At 38.6% G+C, this 19,645-nt stretch overlaps 1 protein-coding gene and 1 non-coding gene across 3 annotated transcripts; both read right to left on the bottom strand.

Moving 5' to 3' along the window:
- Nucleotides 1–754: 754 nt before the first annotated feature.
- Nudt12 (nudix hydrolase 12) lies at nt 755–16,641 on the bottom strand. 2 transcript variants are annotated; one of them, XM_004652485.2, is made up of 7 exons: nt 16,540–16,641; nt 13,629–13,840; nt 12,502–13,091; nt 7,999–8,166; nt 6,224–6,337; nt 4,141–4,340; nt 755–2,370 (listed from the first exon to the last, which is right to left on the bottom strand). In XM_004652485.2, exons 2-7 carry the CDS (start codon nt 13,832–13,834, stop codon nt 2,260–2,262), a joined length of 1,389 nt encoding a protein of 462 aa, XP_004652542.1. In that variant the 5' UTR covers nt 13,835–13,840; nt 16,540–16,641; the 3' UTR covers nt 755–2,259. The 2 variants fall into 2 exon arrangements, with proteins under 2 accessions (XP_004652542.1, XP_044987913.1); XM_045131978.1 differs by having other exon boundaries at nt 16,446–16,576.
- LOC123454289 lies at nt 8,304–8,407 on the bottom strand. Its single transcript, XR_006633274.1, has one exon. It is a non-coding gene; the product is annotated as a U6 spliceosomal RNA (small nuclear RNA).
- Nucleotides 16,642–19,645: the final 3,004 nt, after the last annotated feature.

Raw genomic sequence — 19,645 nt, 5'->3', positions numbered from 1 at the left:
CCCCTACCCCTGTCAAAAAAAAAAAGCTACAGATACACACAAAACAATGTATCTTAATGCACTGTTACATTAATTTCCATTATAATACATCCATTGATCCCTTACTTTACATTCGATTACATTCAGGGCACTTATGCCTCTACCATATGATCCTCCTGTTCACACAGAGCTTCACTTCTCAGAGTCAGCAACCAAGAAGGATTATTAAAAAAACATTTACTTACTGGTTTTCCTAAGCATAGTTGGAGTAAATATCTAAAACTAAATTTGTATTTTTGATACTGGATATTTTAATTTCTGTCCTAACATTAGGGATTCCTAGAATTTTACAATGATGTATATGTATATATGTGTGTTTATATATATGTGTACATATATATGTGTGTATATATTCATATATGTGCGTACACACACACACACACACACACACACACACACACATATATGTGAATGATCTCCAAGTATGAAACGTGCAGTGGGGTAAAACTGAATCTCAAGTCATTATACTTCATAACAATTAAGGCACATCATGCTAAATGCAATTATTTAGTTCCAATTTATTTTATATACAAAAGTACTGTGAATATCTTGATTTGGTTTACGCTTCTGATACTAATAAGCCTTCATTAATTACTAAAACATAATACTTGTTAGCAAAATAAATTATTTGAGAAAGTTTTTTTGTTTAATTTAAATAAATATCAAGTACTATAACTAAAATTTTAGTCAAAAACATTTGGTAAATTAAGTTCATTCTACCTGTCATCCCTCTTTTAAATTATTGTAGATAAATTTTTGGTAATAGCATCTATTTCCTATTATCAACAAATTATAGCCTAGAGTTACATGATACAGATTGATACAGTTAACTACCTTTGTAAATTATTTAAACTTATCTTTCATGAATTCCCTTTAATTTTCTATAAGAGTACTGGCACTAAATTACATATATTGTCTAAGGTCTCTTCCAGTTAGAAGAGTAAATAAGCAAAATATATAAATTTGTATGTTTATAAATTATCTTGTAAAACAACTTCAAATCAGCCATGCAAAATAAATGTGTGTATGTTGCAAAATTGTGAGCTACTATAATTTACTTTCATGTTCGTTCTATTTTTTGTTTGTTTATTTTTGAGATAAGGTTTCACACTAGCCCAAGCTGACCTGGAATTCACTATGTAGTCTCAGTGTGGCTTGAGCTGTGGGCGATCCTCATATTTCTGCCTCCTGAGTGCTGGGATTAAACACGTTCAATACCATGGCCAGCATCATGTCAGTTTAAAAATATACTCAACAAGTCTTCTTAGAATGTGCTGAAACATGTCAAAACTACAATGTCATGTGTCAGCATGATAAATATTGATGGTAGCTATTATGTAATTTGTTTGCCAGAATAGATATATTACTCATATGTGTGTGTGTGTGTGTGTGTGTGTGTGTGTGTGTGTGTATCCTTATATTACATACATATATATATACATGAGATTTAATAACTGGCCTTTGGAAATTCCTTTCAGAAATGTTTAAATTCAGCAAAAAAGGAGAGAAACTTTCTTTTCTTAATAACATTATTTGTACATGTAACATATAAATAGATGTACTATTGGTTTTAGATTTAAGGACAAGACCCTGGCACAGTGGTATGCTTTTGCTCTTACTTTAGCTCTCCATCTGTGAGTGGGGTATTCTGAGGTAATTGGAAGTGCCAATTGTTAAAACAAATTTTTACTATTCATCAGATTAGACTTGTAGGAACACTATTAGCATCACTCCTAGAATAAGAGAACTAGGAGAAAAGGTAAGTGGGAATGCAATGAGGTGATGCCTAAACATTATATAATGATTAAATAAAAGACTTTTATAGCAATGATGACTAAAAATATAACTTCAAAGCTCATTAATTTTGGTTCATTTTTCAAATAAGTGGCTTTTCTAAGTAGTCTTAACAATTATAAGAGGCAGTAGGATTTAGGTTTATTCGCCTTCCTAGACTATACATCAATACAAGGGATATCTCTTATGAGAAATATAGCAACAAAAATTTCATGAGCCAACCCCAAATTTTGGAAAATCTGAGACAATATTCTAATTTATAAAAACAAAATTACTGTGATTAATGGTAGAAAGTAGTTTGAAAATATGTTGGAAGCCCAACATATTTTATGTCCTAACATTTTAAAGAGCATGGAACATTTCTAATCTCACTTAAAAAATATGTTGTATTAAAGGTCACCGACAACTCAAACAAAGGTTTGTGATTCAGAGATTTGGGTTCATTCCGATCCAATGTTTGATTAACTGATGTGCGATAGCTCGGCTCGGTGGCACAAAGAATGCCTGCTGCTTCCCTTTGGTGAGAACATCAACAACCTGCAACAAACCATCATAATGTACATTAGGATTGCAACACTGTAATATTTATACACTACATCAGTATGTATGTCATTCTGCCTCAACATGATGACTTTTCAGAGAATAGAAGGGGATGTTTATACTCAGCAAGAAGTACTTAATGCAGCACCTTCCCTTTTTTATTTTGTGAAGCAGAAATTAAACCCCAGCCTCACACACGCTAAGCAACTACTAAATCACTCATGTACAGCCTCAGCCCTTTTCATATTTTTTTAAAAAAATCTTTATTTATTTATTTGAGAGAGAGAGATAGGGAGGAAGGAAGAGAGTTATACAGAGAGGAAAGAGAGGAAAGGCAGAAATATAGAGAGAATGGACATACCAGAGTCTCCAGCCACTGCAAACAAACTCCAGATGCAAGAGCCACCTTGTACATCTGGCTTACATGGGCACTGGGGAATTGAACCTTGTCCTTAGGCTTCACAGGCAAGTACTTAACAGCTAAGCCATCTCTCCAGCCCCCTTTACATGTTTTTAAATTTTGAGACAAGAGTCTCATTACTTTGCCAAGCTGGCCTCAAACTCACTTTATAGCCCAAATTAGCCTTGAACTTTTTTTGTAGCTGAGGTAAGCCTTGAACTTGTGATCCTGCTCACTCAACCTTCCAAATTGTTAGAATTATAGGCCTGCATCATCAGGTCCAGCTAATAAAGCATTTTCTAATGCTTCAATGCATTAATGTTTAATTTTTAAAATATTCAGGGAAGTGTATGAAAATTAGGTCATGAAGGAGAGCAAAAAATATGACATGCATTTAATTTAAAATTAAAGACAAACTTTGAGAAGGATGTTGTGGTGGCTTGAATAGATGGCTCCACAGACTGTCTTACAGCTTGAGTTTCTTGTGGGAGAAGCCCTGCTCTTAACCTTAAGGTGTGTTTGGAGCCAGTCTGAGCTCTTGTGTTTGATGCTTGCTGACTTTTGGTGTCTTTCTTCTTGGATCTATGAGGAAGTGAGCAAGTTTTTTTCTGCCACTGATGGTGTTATCCTGGAACTTGTAAGCCTGAAATAAACCCTTTCCTTCTACAAGCTGCTTTTGGTTGGGTGTTTGTCTCAGCAAAAATAGATACACTGACTGTAACAGTAGAATTGGTAGCAGAGAAGTAGGGTCATTGATAAATGACTCTGACCACATATATTTTGTTTTTTAGAATTTGTGTGCTGGAGAAAGGTGGAAGAGACTGGTACTTGGGAATGGAGTAGCCTCACAGTGCAGTAAGCAAAGTTTTATGTATTATTCTAGCTAGAGTTTGAAAATGCTAAATATGGAGATAGTTGTGTACTGTGAATGCTTGGCTTATGAACTTTTAAAGGGGAAGTGGAGAACCTTACTCTCATGCAGGTACTAGTAGATTTCAACACTGTAATATCTATATCACATTGTGATATGAATATGTAAACTAAAATATAAAATGTGTAAAATGAATAATTCTATATAGTGCTATGAGTTCCCTAATGGGAATTCTCTTGCATGTTGCAGGAATAGCATCCAAAATCTGAAGTGACATAGACGCATCATTCCCAAAAGACATGCAGTGAGCCAAAATAGGATCCATTATTGAACAGGCACTCTGTATATGGAATTATCAATTACACTGTAATCTATTTATAATGAGCAGGCTGTAGTCATTCATCCAACTTGCTGAAAATCTTCTTCCTTGCTGCATGCCCAGACCCCTGCTGTCAGGGAACAATCAATACAAGAAGGAAATTAAACTGAACTTTACCTGTTCTCTAGTGAACCAGCGGGCATCCTCTATTTCATTCTTGTCAACTTTAATTTCTGTAGACACTGCCACAGCTAAACAACCAATCATTAAGGAGGAGGGCATTGGCCATGGTTGACAAGAGACATACTGAACATGGCCAACTTTGACTCCACTTTCCTCTTCCACTTCTCTGCGAACAGCATCCTCTATTGTCTCCCCTAATCAAACAGGGCAAAGAACACTGAGCTGAAGAACACACACTGGATCCTGTGACACCAGCAGCTTGAATACTTGCAAATCACTCTGGAAAGAAACCCACTTCAAACAATCCAAATTCTAACTGGAAGTGAAGAAAGCATTACTTTTGGAGTGTTTGATCAGAGAATGACAAAATGTCAACAAAAATTTTTCAGTTCATAAACGTGTAAACTTTAGTTACATTAAAATATAAAATCTACAACTGTCTCCTATGACTTATTGGATAAACATGTAAAGATCTTATATATTATCTCATTCACAGTATCACTAAGTAGTTTAAAAGCATCATTACATGATTTTTAGAACTGGTTAATTATTAATTTTTGTTTTGAGTTCTTTGAGACAGAGTCTCATGTAGCTCAGGACAGCCTGGAATTTGCTGTACCTAAGGTGGTCTTGAATTTCTGATCCTGCAGTATTTACCTTCCAAATGCTAGGATTATAGGCCACAGTATAATGAAAAGTTTTAAGATTGTAATGGGAGCTGGGAATGGTGATGCACACCTGAGTGTGGAGACACATTTCTGTAATCCCAGCTTTAAGGAGACGGAGGCAGGAGGATTACTACTAGTTCAAGACCTGCTTGGGCTACATAGCAATGTCAAGGCCAGCCTGAGTGACATAGCAAGACAATGTCTTAAAAAACCCAAACTCTGAAAATGAAAACTTGGGGAAGATATAGAAACATGAAACATTTCACATGTTTCTGGTCAGAATGTAAAATGGAGGATCAGCTGAGAGAGCAACTTGGCAATGTCTAGTAAAGATTACTGTGTTAACACATGGACTGGAAAGTCTGCTTTACATACCTTACATGACTCTTAAGAATATACAGAATAAAAAAATAAAACAATAAAAATGCTCATTGCAGCACTGTTTTTAATAGAACCTTGAAATTATCTAAACATCCACAGTAGACCGTATGAATATACACCAGAACATTTACATATTAAATAGCACCTAGCACTTAAAATGGCTCAGCATTATTAAAGGTAACAGTGTTGAGGAACAAGGACCCAGAAGCCAGATGTCTAGGTTTGCATCCCTTCCTTATTATTTGTTAATGCTTTCAGGCAAGGTAGTCCCTGTGCCTTAGTGCCCTCATCTGTAGCCCTACTGGAACACTTCCCATTTCCTAAGGTTGTGTGAGGATTATAACACAATTAGGTAAAGCCTCTAGAACATACAGAGATAATACACATGTTTAGTACTATTATTAACTAGCACTCGGATTAACATTTCAAACAGAAATTAAACATTTACTAATCATATTCACTCACATTTGCTTCTCAAATTATTAACCTCCTACTACTTGTGAGGCACCTGATATGAAGGGTTGGGATATAAAAAGGAATGAAACAGCAGAAGTTCCTGATCTTATGAAATGACATTCTAGTAAAAGCAGATAACATGCACGTATCACATGACACATCACATAATATCAGACCGTATCATCATATCATTTCAGGCAGTGCTACATGCTACAGGGGAAATCAAGCAGGATAAATGGGATTGGGAATGCACTGTACAGAGTTTAACTAATGTATTTGGGACAAGCACACCCATATAAAGCCCCTATGAAAAAGTTACAGTTTAGTACAGGAGGGAGATGTAAACCCTAGAACTGTGGCCAAGAGCAATGTATGACAATGCAAATCCGAACTGTTAATAAAAAATTATCCTAACAGTAAAATATGAAAATTATATCATTTTTAAATTTTGTAATTAAAATGCTGTTCAGCATATTTCAAAATAACCCAGTTTAATAATGATACAATTTATCAGAGTATACAGCTCAAATGCTATCTAAAATTTTTATTAAAATTATTCAGAAAAAGCTTACCAGGCTCAATAAATCCAGCAAGACAAGTAAACATGCCTGGGGGAAATCTCTTCTGCCTGCCTAGAAGACATTTCGTCCCATCAGGATGAATAACCTGCATTATTACTACTGGGTCTGTTAAGAAAATCAGATATATGAGTAACAGGAAAAAATAACATTGTACAATGTCACCATATGACAGCAGAATATAAAGATGCCTCTCCTGTAGAGCAAGACTCTTGTTTATAGAAGACAGCTCCATTTGGCTCTGGTGTGGCTAGCAAGAGTATCTCAGAGACACTGCATAGGCTATTGTTAGTAAGTGAAAGGAAGATGATTTGGGGCCTCATTCTCCAATCTTTGCAACATTTATACACAGGGTATTCTAGGCATGTTCTTATTTTTGGTGTATACTATGTCTGTATATGTGGACATGTGTATTCATGTGGTGAATGAACAAGTGTCATGTGTACATGAAGAGGTTAGAGGAAAACTTTTGGATATCAAGTTCTCACTTTCCACCTCATTGGAGGCATGGTCTGTCTTCTCTGTTTCCCAATTTATTTGCCAAACTAGCTATTCTATAAGTGTCTGGGAAATTCTCCTGTAAAATTCTCCTGAAATCTTTCCCTAGGCATAGTCATGCTGGAATGATAGAAGCCCACCATAGCTTTCTGATTTTATGTGGGGTTCAGAGATCCCAACTCAGATCCTTAAGGCTTGCATAGCAATTTCTTTATCTACTGAGATACCTCCACAGGGCAGATTCTTCTTTTTTAATGAGAAAAAGTTTGAGTATATATTACACAGACATGGAAAAAATTCAAAAGTTATTTTACAAATATATCTCTTTTTCTTCCCAATCTGTAACAAAATATTTTTAAAGGCTAAAATTGTTCTTTAATTTTTAGATTTTAATTATATACTTGTGTGTGCGTGTGTGTGTGTGTGTGTGTGTGTGTGTGTGAGCTCACAGGTGCACACATATGTGTATGTGTCAGTATGGGTGTAACAGTGCCTCTTACTTGTGCCACTTTTTGAAACCAGCTTACGTGGGTAGCTTGGGAATTAAACCCAGGCCAGTAGACTTTGTAAGCTAGCCCCTTTAACCAACAAGCCATCTTCCCAGCTCCACGTGTAGCTCTTTAATTAGTTTTAAGTCATTAAAATAATAAAATATAGCTTTTCTCTATTGAAGTCATTAGCCCAGCAAATTCTCCTTACTACATCGTGATTGACAACCTGTAATTAAATGTAAAAGATCTTACGCAAGTAAATCAGATGTTACTAAGCCATATATTTTCATCCTTGAGGATCTTTCCATGTGTTTCTGAGTCTTTCTATTCCTTTTTTCAGAATTTTAAAGGTATCTAACTTCCAAATCTACAGAAGAAGCAAAGTAGATACTATAAGGAAATAAAACACATGCAGACACTAGCAAGAATGAGAAACTAGCTCCATACAGAACTGCTTTGGTCATGTCTTAAACAGAAACTTACTCGGGCTTTATTATCCTGAAAATGAGGAGTTAGACTGGCTGGCCTTTAGGAAGCATATACCTCAGTAATAACAAATTCTTATTAAGTAAAGTTAAGAAATGACTATATGTTGTCTTTTTCTGAACAATTATCAAAGTACTCACTACTTTGGTTCTCACAGTCTTACCAGTTAAATAATCTTTTAATGAAAATGTAAATATTTTAGTTCCTCAAAAAGACTTCTTTCCAGAATCTTTTATTCCCAGAGATCCCAAGTAGGCCGAGGGTGGGTTGGTCATTATATAGGAAAAGGCTTACCAACTCTTGGATAAGATGTGTTGTGAACGCCTTGGAGACTAGGACAGTCTTCTTTTAAACAGACTCTCTTGTAACCACCTTCTTCAACTTTTGTCCTGCTTCCACAGGTTGGACAGAACTTGTATCGACTATGCCAGGCAAGAACAGACCGTGCTTGAGCTACGACTCCTTTCAAAAGAAGCAGCAGATATATATATTTCCAAGACAAGTTGCAAAAAACAAAAGTAACAATACTATATAGGTATGTTTTCCAGCTTTAATAAATAGACAAATTGTTTCTGGAAGAGCTATTTGATCAACTTTTTTATAACATGGAACAATTTACGAATTTGCATGTCATCCTTGTGCAGGGGCCATGTTAATCTTCTCTGTATTGTTCCAATTTTAGTATATGTATATAAAATTGAGCATTAGCATTTATTTTATGATGTATTTTTCTCTTAAAGTAAAATATTTAATTTTCCAGTTGACAAATGAAAAATTAGATTTAACTTTAATTTGTTCAATTAAAAAAGGTATACCAACATCAATATTTTATATAAATATTAGATCCGGTTTCTGCTAATTTTTAAGTTTGGTGTATATATGATTCTAGGGTATAATGAATTTACAAATACAACTTAAAATAGAGATTTTTATTGGCTGGAGAGATGGCTTAGCAATTAAGGCGCTTGCCTTTGGAAGCCTAAGGACCCAGGTTCGATTCCCCAGAACCCATGTAAGTCAGATGCAAATGGTAGCATATGCATCTGGAGTGTGCTTGCAGTAGCTAGAGGCCCTGGAACATCCATTCTCTCTGTCTGACTCTTTGTCTTTCTAGTAAATAAATAAATTTTAAAAAATTAAAAGTACATTACATTTGGGCAGGAGATGTAACTTAATAGTTGAGTACTTTCCTACCTTATGTGAAACCCTTGATTTGATCCAGTGCTCAAAAACAATGAAAATATAGCAAAAGCAAACAAAACCCTACAAAGGTAGTTCCTAAGGTAGATTTCAACAGCATAGGAACTAATACTAGGAAACTGTAAATAACAGTCTCTCCTCTCATTGGTAATTAAGCCACTGTTAGCCCATGCCTCTGTGAAACACCTGCTCTTTTCAAATGTACACAGAACATAGTATAAAACATATTGGATTTATAAAATTTAGAGATAGCTTTACTTATAAATGCCTAAATCTTAGAATATACAAACTTAGATTGTAGTCGTTACAATGGCACTTAAAAAGTAATAATATGACCTAATCAGAAATATTACAATCAAGACAACAAGACTAGAAACATCTCATGTGTCTCATGAACTCACTCTCCTTATATTATTTGGCCTATGAATTTTTGAAATACAAAACAATAATAAGGACAACAAAAACATCTATAGTGGGTGTAATGAATAAATAAAACATGCATGAAAATGGTAACACTGAAATTAAAAGAACCACAGTATCATTAAATATTTGCCTATTATTTACCTTAGAAAAAATAATTTAGATTAGGGTAGCTACAGTCTATCAGGATCATCTTAACATAAAAAAAAGTATTGACTACTATGAACCATATAAGGAATTTTATATAAAGTTAATTACCTTACTTGCTATTTAAAGCAACTCCATCCTCATTTTTCTAAAAGTGGAAGTTGAGGCACAGAGCAGTTAACTGGAAGGTTATATGAAAATTTCATTATGGAACTGTTTTCTCACTAGTAAATTAATGAAAACTAAAGTAATTAGCTCAAGTTATATGTTTATTATAATCAAAAGACCCTATCTATCTATCTATCTATCTATCTATCTATCTATCTATCTATATATATATATATTAAATCTTCATCACAACAAAACCTAGCTTCTATTCCTTGTACTCCACTGATGTTCTTCTTCTTTTTTTTTCCTTTTCTTTTCTTTCTTTCTTTTTTTTTTTTTTTTTTGAGGTAGGGTGTCACTCTGGTCCAGGCTGACCTGGAATTAACTCTGCCATCTCAGGGTGGCCTTGAACTCATGGCAATCCTCTTACCTCTGCCTGGGATTAAAGGCATGCGTCACCACGCCCGGCTTGATGTACTTCTTTTCAAATTTAGCAACAGTTTCTTAAGAACAAGACAAATATTCTTTTAAAATATGTTTTGTGTTTATCTTAGTGTGGCATTCACACACTTTTCCACTTCCTTCAGGTCTTTTAAAATTTTTTTAAAGCTTATATATATAAGAGAGAGAGAGAGAGCCCACCAGGGCTTCAGCCACTGCAGATGAACTCCAGACATAAGTGCCACCTTGTGCAACTGTGCATCTGGCTGTACGTGCGTATGAGGCAATCAACCTAGGTCCTTTGGGCAAGTGCATTAACTGCTGAGCCATTTCTCCAGTTCCTTTCTGATGTTTTGGTTTCCAGGAACACATGAACACATTCCTTTGCCATCCTTCAATTGGAGGGTACATCTCACTCACCTTGATGGTTCTTCTGCTTCTATCTGGCCTCTACCATTAAAAGAACTGAGGTAAAATTCTGAATATTTTTCTTGCTTTCCTTTAGCTCTTTAAGAAATGCCAGAACTTCCTGGGGTGTATATAACACTTTCAGGTTGACAACTGTCTTAGTGTCTCCAGTTTAGCCTTTGCCTCACAGTTGCAGGTTCTAATACATGTCTCTAAAATTCAATGTGTTTCAAAGTTTATTACTCCAAGTCTGACCTACTTTACTTATTCTACTTATCACCCCTTACTATGAAAAAAGGTTTCAACTATCTATCAAGTTACTCAAGTCAATATTGTCACCCCATCTTTTCCTAGCAATTATTTTGATTTATTTCTCTATTGTAAGCCTCACACTAACCCATCAACAAGTACCATTGATTTTATCTCCTCAATTTCTTTTTTATTCTATTATGTATGTATGTAAGTGTATGTATACAAAACTGCACGCGTGCCACAGTGCACATGTGGTGCTCAGAAGACAGCTCTGGGATGGTCCTCTTCTTCCACCTTCTTTGAGACAGCGCTCTCTTGTTATTTTGTGCTAGAAAGGCCAGACTAGCTGTCCCGCAAGCTTTGGGATTTTCCTGATTCTGTCTCCTATTGCCATGGTTGTGTTGGGATTACAGGGCTGTGTGTTACTGTAAGTCCAACTTTTTGTATGGGTGCTTTGGTCAGCAGGCTTATAGAGAAAATATCTTTAACCACATCTCTGGAGCCATATATAATACATATACCCCCAACTTTTCTCCATCTTTATTATACTTTAATATGTAAATGAGTTAAGGTTTGCCATCTCTCTCACAATATTCCACTTTACAGATAAAGCCATATCTGTTCTGTCCCTAGTCTAAAATATCTCAACCATCTTTTAACTCTCCATCTTCTTTACCATCATTCCAATTCAAGCCACTGCAGTCTCTGACCTAGGCTACTGCAATAACTAATCCCTTCCTAAAAAGATTCTTGATTTTTGTACCATGTGTCCATACCTACAGTTCCTGCTCCACAAAACAGCTAGCATGAAGTTTTTCTTTAAAACTTTGTTAGTTTTTTTTTTTTTTTTTTTTTTTTAACTAACAGAGGCATGTACACTCAGAGATACAACCACACACCTACAGGTCAAGCAGCAATCATTGAATGGCATTTAGAATAAAACTAATTTTTTCAATCAGGTATAAAAAGCCCCAGCTCAAAAAACATAACGTCTGAAGTCACTGCCATCATGCTCAGTGTATAGCAGGGACTCACAGAAGAATAAAATGAAATCATGACACATTGAAATTCATTCCTGAGAGATGAGAGATGGGTCAGTGGTTAAGGCACCTGCCTGTGAAGACTAAGGATCCATCTTCAACTCTCTAGGTCCCACATAAGCCAGACACACAAACTGATGCAAGCACGCAAAGCTGCACATATGCACAAGATGCACGCTCATCTGGAATTCTGTTGCAGTGGCTGGGGTCCTGGTGTGCAAATTCTCTTTCCCTAGGAGCTTAAAAGATGACTTGGCAGTTAAGAAACTTGCCTGCAAAGCCTAAGGACCCAGATTCAACTCCCTAGGACCCACGCAAGCCAGATGCATAAGGTAGCACATGCATTTGGAGTTCGTTTGCAGGAATTTTGTAGAAGGGGGAGGGGTGGAAAGAATGTAAGAGCCACACGGTGGGACGGACTATCCGGAGTCTTTGCCCTCCCCTCACAATGACTGACTGTTACTTTCACAACTCATAACACACAACCCCATCATGAATACCAGCAATCTCAGTGAGGAGGGCCCTCAGTGGAGTGGAGATAGGGAAGTGAAAAGAAAAGATTCATCCTGAGGAAATTAATCTTGGCTAATTGATACTGTGACCATGCAGGATAGCAGCACCCATGATTGAAACCTTATGTCAGTCCTTACTGAATGAAGGTAGCCTACTTTTTTGCTCACTGGAAAAAGTTTGGCATCTGGAAAGTGCATATGCATGCTCTCCACATAAGCTCTAAATTCCAGATGATTACCAGTCTAGGTAAGAGGAGTTCATGTCTTACCAGCTTCTTTTTCTTTCAACTGCAGAAGAGCTGGCATAGGGGGATGAAGAAAGTAACAGTTTTCATGTGTTTGCTTAAATTCTTCAGCAGCAACAGGGTCAATACCCAGAGCAAACCAGGCCACCATCCTGTCTTCCTCTTCGGCGGGGGCTCCGGCAGCACAGTTATGTACATCTTTCCTCATCTCAAGCTCCACTCCAAGGAAAATCAAGATGATCTTCTCAGGTTGAGCCAAGTAATCCTTTATGTCCGTGTAGCTCAGCTGACAGAGCCGCACTTCTGGCTGCTGGAAACTTTCTTTACTGCCACCTAGAGTCACCAAGGGATTTAAATCTGAGAAAAGGATATAAACTGTGGCTGGGTGGCTTCCTTTAGCTTGTAGCCAGTCAGAATTAGTTCTCTTTTCACTTTTTCGGTCCAGTAGTGTTCTACTGAAATAATTTTCACATTCTTCCACGTCACTGGTTAGGAACCAAGGCTTCTTCCCCCCTTTAGCATTAGCTAATAAATTAGCTACATGCTTATAACCCCAAAATACAGCAATATCCAGTGCGGTTTGTCTTGATGTATTGATAATTGATCTGTCACACCTATACATAGAAGAAAAATTGAGAAGAAAAAATGAGAAGCAAAAATACTTCAAGATACACATCATAGACCTTCTATTTAGTGATGATAGATTACTTCCTCCCCTCCCCCCCTTTAGTACACAGTTAAAATGAAAAAGCAATGATTCTATGACTATAAAAGACCACCAAAATTCTTTAGTCCTTAGCAGTCATAACGAGATTTACAGTTTTTACTTGGGAGAAAAATCATTAAATGCCTCATAAACTTGCTGTACTACGAAGCAGAAAGGGTTAATTTCTCAACTGTCTTAGCAGGGCATAGCTTATAGGCAGAGCATTTGCCTGGTATGCATGAGGCCCTGTGTTCAGTCCCTAACATGGGAGAAAACTGTTGCTGGTATTTAGAAATTAAACTCCTTTTAATATGATAAACTGGCCAATGAGTTACTTGCTAGTCCAACAATATGAATATGACTACAGAAAAAATTTGAAAGTAAATATGTTCCAGAGAAATTAAACCACAAACCCTTTCATATGGAAAAGCCCTAGGATGTTTACCCTTTCTCAAGCAGATATTGGACAATATCTGGATGCCCATTCCTTGCTGCATACATTAACGCAGTCCAACCATTTTCAGAAGTTTCATTCAGAAGAGATGGAGAGTGATTGAGTATTACTGATAATTTGGCAATGTCTCCTTCTGCTGCTGAACTGTGAAGCTCCGAAATTATTTCCCGTTTTGAACTTCCTTTTATAGAAGACATTTCTTCCTATAAAGAAGAAAACAGGGGGAAAATTTATTTGTAGTTGTTTTTTTGTGTGTGTATGTCAACTGATAAACATGTTCTAAGATCTGATATGAGAATAGTAGTGACAGTTTCCAAAGTAATACACACTTCAAAAGGCCATTACTGGTTAACTATCATTATAATATACATTGCAAAATAGTCATAAGGTGAGAATTATAATACAATTTTTATACCCATGCAAAGGTTCATCAAATAATGAGAAACTTTGGTAATACAAAGACAAGTGGGGGACGTAGAGCTAGCAACATTATAAAAAGGTCTGGGGTATTCAATGTGTAACAGAGGGAACTTCATTGTGTAGCATGGGCATGAAAGGGAGTGTGTTAAAACACATGGAATTAATGGAAGTTTCCAGTTGATTAATATTCTGATAATATCAAGATATTTTGTTAAATCTCAATGGATAATTTATAGGATTGAGCATTATTCTTGAAATTACCATCTTTGTCTCATGGCCTACAGTACTGTCCTTGTCACCTATCAGATTACCAAGTAATTTTGAGTCTGTCACTGGACACAAGTATTATTGGTCTCTATTGTCCTCGAATCAGTTTTCAATTCAGTGAAAAAAGATGCAGCAATATTTCTGTAAATCTTAATAGGTCATAGGACATACTGAGCTGTATGTGTGCGTGTAATGGTTCAACTGTGTATTAATTCACTTTCTGCCATGCCTAGGATTAAACCTAGAACCTCCAGTATGCAGTAAGGTTATAGCACATCCTTTGTCATTGCTATTGTCTATTGGGTTCTCAAAATGCAACCTAGCTAGACAAAACTGTATTGTAGTATGGACAAAATAGAGTAACAATGGACCAAACTTTATGCTTCTTAATTTATGTATGTTCAGATTTCCTGGTTGTGTTTCTGTCATTTATAAATAGGGCAAAACTATCCACGGAAATGTTTAAGATATGTTTGCCAATTCAATTAGAAATAATGACTGCTTTTGACAATTTATTTCAGTTGACTTGCTATAGATTTACCTTCCCATTTCTTTCATACTGAATTTCTGAACTGTGTGACATTATTATGATTATTTTTGAGGTAGGGTCTCCCTCTAGCCCAGGCTGACCTGGAATTCACTATGCAGTTTCAGGGTGGCCTTGAACTCATGACAATCCTCCTACCTCCACCTCCCAGGCCTAAGCCACCACTATAAGCCTGTGTCACATTATTGTAATAACAGGATTCAGGACAATTTTGAAGTGCTGCTGAAGGCATTCCAAGTTGTGTTTGACTTAAAATTTATTTTCCATAAAAGGTTATTATTCAGTTTCTCCAGTGAAGGTTCCCAGTGTTCTGAGAACATGATCAGGACACCTCTTTACAGGTGATCACCCCAGGTGCTTGCAACATTTGTCACTCACTTCCACTAATACACTGTGTATCTCTGATGAAATATATATTTACACTATATACCCCTATTTTCCCTATTGATTTTTGCCATAGAAAACTCATCTACAAACACGGACCCTTGTTCCAGAAAAGCGCAAAAAAATCCAACATCCAGCTGTACTACTTGATTTCATTATTGACAGGACTGGGGAAGGTAAAGATTAAAAGCAGATAAAGTATTGATTTTGTTTCCCAAGAAGAGCATGGGTTATTCTATAAAGTCAGTTTAAATAAAATTTAGGGTTTTAAGGAAATTCTATATAAAATATTTTTATTTATTTGTTAGCAAAGAAAGACTGAAGAAAGACAACAGAAAGAATGGGCCTGCCTGGGCCTCCAGCCACTCCAGATGCAAGCTTCACTTTGTGCATCTGGTTTATGAGGGTCCTGGAGAATGGAATCTGGGCACATTGGCTTTGCAAGCAAGCACCTGAACCACTAAACCGTCTCTCCTGCCCTAGGAAGTAAATGTTGTTTAGCTAAGCTGATATCCACTCTTACTGAGGAGTAACTAACACCAACCCGCGACCCTGGCTGTGCCGCCACGGGGCTCCCGGTGACTCAATCCCTGCGTGGCTTTCCCTAGGGCCAGAAGCTCAGAAGCTAGGGGAGGTCAGCTTGCTTTCCCCTACTACCAGGTTCCTTCTGTTTTCCTCCGCCCCAAAGCTGGGCAGGACGAACGCCCCAGCCGCCGGGATCCCTGAGCCCAGCCCGGCGCTGCGGCCGAGGCTCCCGCGCTTGAGCGAGTCGGTCCACGGCGGAGCCCGGGGACCGTCACCCCTCACGGGGACATCCGGGGACCGTCACCCCTCACGGGGACATCCGGGGACCGTCACCCCTCACGGGGCATCCGGGGACCGTCGTCACCCCTCACGGGGACATCCGGGGACCGTCACCCCTCACGGGGGCATCGGGGACCGTCACCCCTCACGGGGGCATCCGGGGACCGTCGTCACCCCTCACGGGGACATCCGGGGACCGTCACCCCTCACGGGGGCATCGGGGACCGTCACCCCTCACGAGGGCATCCGGGGATCCGTCATCCCTCACGAGGGCATCCGGGGATCCGTCATCCCTCACGGGGAGATCCGGGGATCCGTCACCCCTCACGGGGACATCCGGGGACCGTCACCCCTCACGAGGGCATTCGGGGATCGTCACCCCTCACCGGGCATCCGGGGTCTGTCACCCCTCACGGGGGCCCAGGGACCGTTACCCCTCACGGGGGTCTGGGGCCTGCCAACGCCGCTGCAGCTACTGACCCAAGGATGACCAGAGTACACGCAACCCGACTCAGAAGAATGGCTGCGAACAGTCAACGATTACTTTCCCCAGCGCCGGATAAAGCCTTCCCAGCATTCCACCAGAGCCTGTTCTCGCACAGCTTTATGGGAGATGTAGTTTATAGGTCGCAATGTGCCGCTAGTGGAAGGGCAGGATTTAGGGTTGAAGATTTGGGGGAGGGGCGGGGGGGATCTGCCCCTGAGATGTAGGTGTGCTGAGTAAAGCGCAGTCAGTTGGAAAAACTAGATCTATTAAATTGATTTTTTAAGTCTTCCAGTATTTGTCCTCAGCCTCCTCAAGTTTCCTACCCCTAACAGCCAATATAATTGAATGCAATTCAGTTTTCCTACTATACTATAGTGTTATGCAAACCTGTAATATTGGCCGAACATTGGTATGTGACCTGGAATAAGTCACTGGACACTAAAAGTTTAAGTTCACCCACATGGAAAATGCTACGTCATTAAGTAGTCTTGTAAAGTAGGTGTGGAGCTCCCCACAGCAAGCACTTCCTTGGTTAGCAGGAAGTAGGATGATTGATAGTAAAAGCCTGGAACAGTGTTGTTGCAGTCAGGTTCAAATTGCTGGCAGAAGTCAACCGACCAAGAGCAGTTTTGGGAGGAAAAAAAAGGCGCGCGGGGTGGGGGGTATTTTGTCTTACAGACTCTAGGGGGAGCTCCATGATGGCAGGGAAAAAGAATAACATGAGCAGAGGCTGGACATCACCCTGTGGACAACATAAGGTACACAATAGCAACAGGAAAGTGTGCCAAACACTGGCATGGGGAAACTGGCTATAATATCCATAAGCCCCCCCCCCCCCATACACTGTGGCCAGGAGGCATTAATTCCCAAATCTACTTCAGCTGGGAACCTAGCATTCAGAACATCTAAGCTTATGGGGACACCTGAATCAAACCACCACAAGTGTCAAGTATAGAGATGAAATTTACAGTACAATTACTGTTGTCTTTATTTAATTTCCTAGAAGTTCATGTTCCAAACATACAAAAGTCGTGGGAGTCTTAGATTCCAAAGCTAGATGTTGTGGTCTTTTAATCCCTAGCTCAGAATTTTTTTTCTTGTCAATTAAAAAAGTGCGGGTGTTTTCAGGTTTTATTACTGCTTCCTATACCTTGGAAGCTCTTCCTCATGTTAAAATTGTCTATGCTTGCTCACACTATCTGTGTGTGTTCCCGGGGATTGAACCTGGGTATCTTGCATACGTAGAAAGCACTCTATTGCTGGGTTATATGTAACACTCAACTGTGTTTTCATAACAACTTTACAAACTTTTTCCTATGTGTCTTTCTGTGAGTAGTTGCTTTCATTCTGTAATGATTTCAGTGATTCAACCAGAGGTAAGAAATGCTGTTTTAGGTACCTCACTTGAATACCTAACCTTTGTCCACAAACCTGATAAATTACTATAACAAACTATTGTATAATACACCATCAATAATTAATATGTAGTTATGCTAACTCTTAGGATCTTTTGAAACAAATTCTATATTATTTCATTGATAAATGTTTAAGAAGCTGGAGAGATAGCTCAACAATTAAAGTGAACTTCCTGCACAAGCACGAACACCTGCAGGGGAGGAGCGTGGCCTATAAAAGCCAAGTTCAGAAGCCATGTGGCCACAACATGTCTATAACTCTAGTTCTGTGTAGGTCAGTGTTGCAGTCAGGTTCACATTGCTGACAGAAATCACCCGACCAACAACAAAGCTTTTGGGGGGAAAGAAAAAGGCTGATTTTGGCTTACAGACTCCAGAGTAAGCTCCATGATGGTAGGGGAAATTGATGGCATGAGCAAAGGGTGTACATCACCCCCTGGCCAACATAAGGTGGACAATAGCATAGGAGAGTATGCCAGGCACTGGCAAGGGGAAACAGGCTATAGTACCCAGAAAACTGCCCCCAACAATACACTGCCTCCAGGAGGCATTAGTTTCCAAATCTCCATCAACTGGGAACCTAGCATTCAGAACACCTGAGTTTATGGGGAACACCTGAATAAAACAATCACATTCTGCCCTAGTCCCCATAAACTGCTAACTATCCATGTTGTAAAATGCATTGCATTCAGTCCATCTTTAAAAGTCCACATAATTTTTATCAATCCCAATGGTGTGCAAACATCCTCATAGTCCAAGATCTTTTAACTGAACCAGAGTACCAAAAAATTACCCCCCCAAAAAAAAACCATAATGGCACAGAATAAACACTCACACTGCAAAAGATGGCATTGGGCATAGAAAAGAAATATTCAACCAATACAAAATTTAAAACAACCAGGGCAACCCAAACTCTATAGCTCTAAGACCAACAACTCTAGCCTGTGACAAGTCTCTAAGACTGTTAATCCTAACAGCAACAAGTCTCTGGAGGTCTAATTCCGCCCCTCCAGCTAGGCTACTCACAGTCCTAGAAAACTTCATCAGGGGCAGGCAGCTTTCCTTAGAAGCCATCTGGTGGTCTTGGCATCTCCACTGGTTTCTACTGCATCCTCATGGTTCCATTGGATCTCCATGCAGGCATCCAGAAAACCTGCTTCACACTGCCTATGGCCATTCCCAAAACACAAGACTGTGTTGCAATTTCAATGACCCTTTCTTTCCTGCATTTCTTATACTTTACAATACCAGGTAAGGTGCCAAGTTGTTAATCGGGGGGAGGGGTAAAGCAGACTTTAAAGAACAGGACACTCCTTGAGCACTCTGGCCCCTTTAAAAGAGTCTACATCTTTCTTGTTCCTCAATGCATGTCAGCTGGTCCAATCTTAATGGTTATAATCTCTCATATAATTGCAGCTGAAAGGGCCGAAGTTTTGGCCCAAAGATTTCTTTCAGTGTCATATCCTTGCACACATACCAGTCATTTGTACACAGTGCAAACCTACACAAGTTTTCAGGACACAGGTGTAACAGAAAGCCTCTCACACAAACTTCTTCTAGCCCAGTCCAGACAAAGCTCCTTTTCACCCTCATAAGCCAAACCCCATAGTCTATAGTTCTTACTGCATTCAAGTCTTTCAACTCTGACCAGAATGGTCCATCAAGCTGTATTTACAGCATTGCA

The sequence above is a fragment of the Jaculus jaculus genome, chromosome 13, assembly GCF_020740685.1.
Source record: "Jaculus jaculus isolate mJacJac1 chromosome 13, mJacJac1.mat.Y.cur, whole genome shotgun sequence".
Lineage (NCBI taxonomy): Eukaryota > Metazoa > Chordata > Mammalia > Rodentia > Dipodidae > Jaculus > Jaculus jaculus.
The sequence above is the reverse complement of the archived record's forward strand: the minus strand, read 5'-3'. Positions and strand labels throughout refer to the sequence as shown.

Excerpts from the sequence above, each read along its gene's own strand:
- Nudt12 (XM_004652485.2), bottom strand. The coding sequence starts at position 13,834 with ATGTCTTCTATAAAAGGAAGTTCAAAACGGGAAATAATTTCGGAGCTT. Across the intron at positions 8,167-12,501 it reads GTTGAAAGAAAAAGAAGCTG|GAGTCGTAGCTCAAGCACGG; the intron begins GTAAGACATGAA and ends TTCTTTTGAAAG. Across the intron at positions 2,371-4,140 it reads GCTGGTTCACTAGAGAACAG|GTTGTTGATGTTCTCACCAA; the intron begins GTAAAGTTCAGT and ends GGTTTGTTGCAG.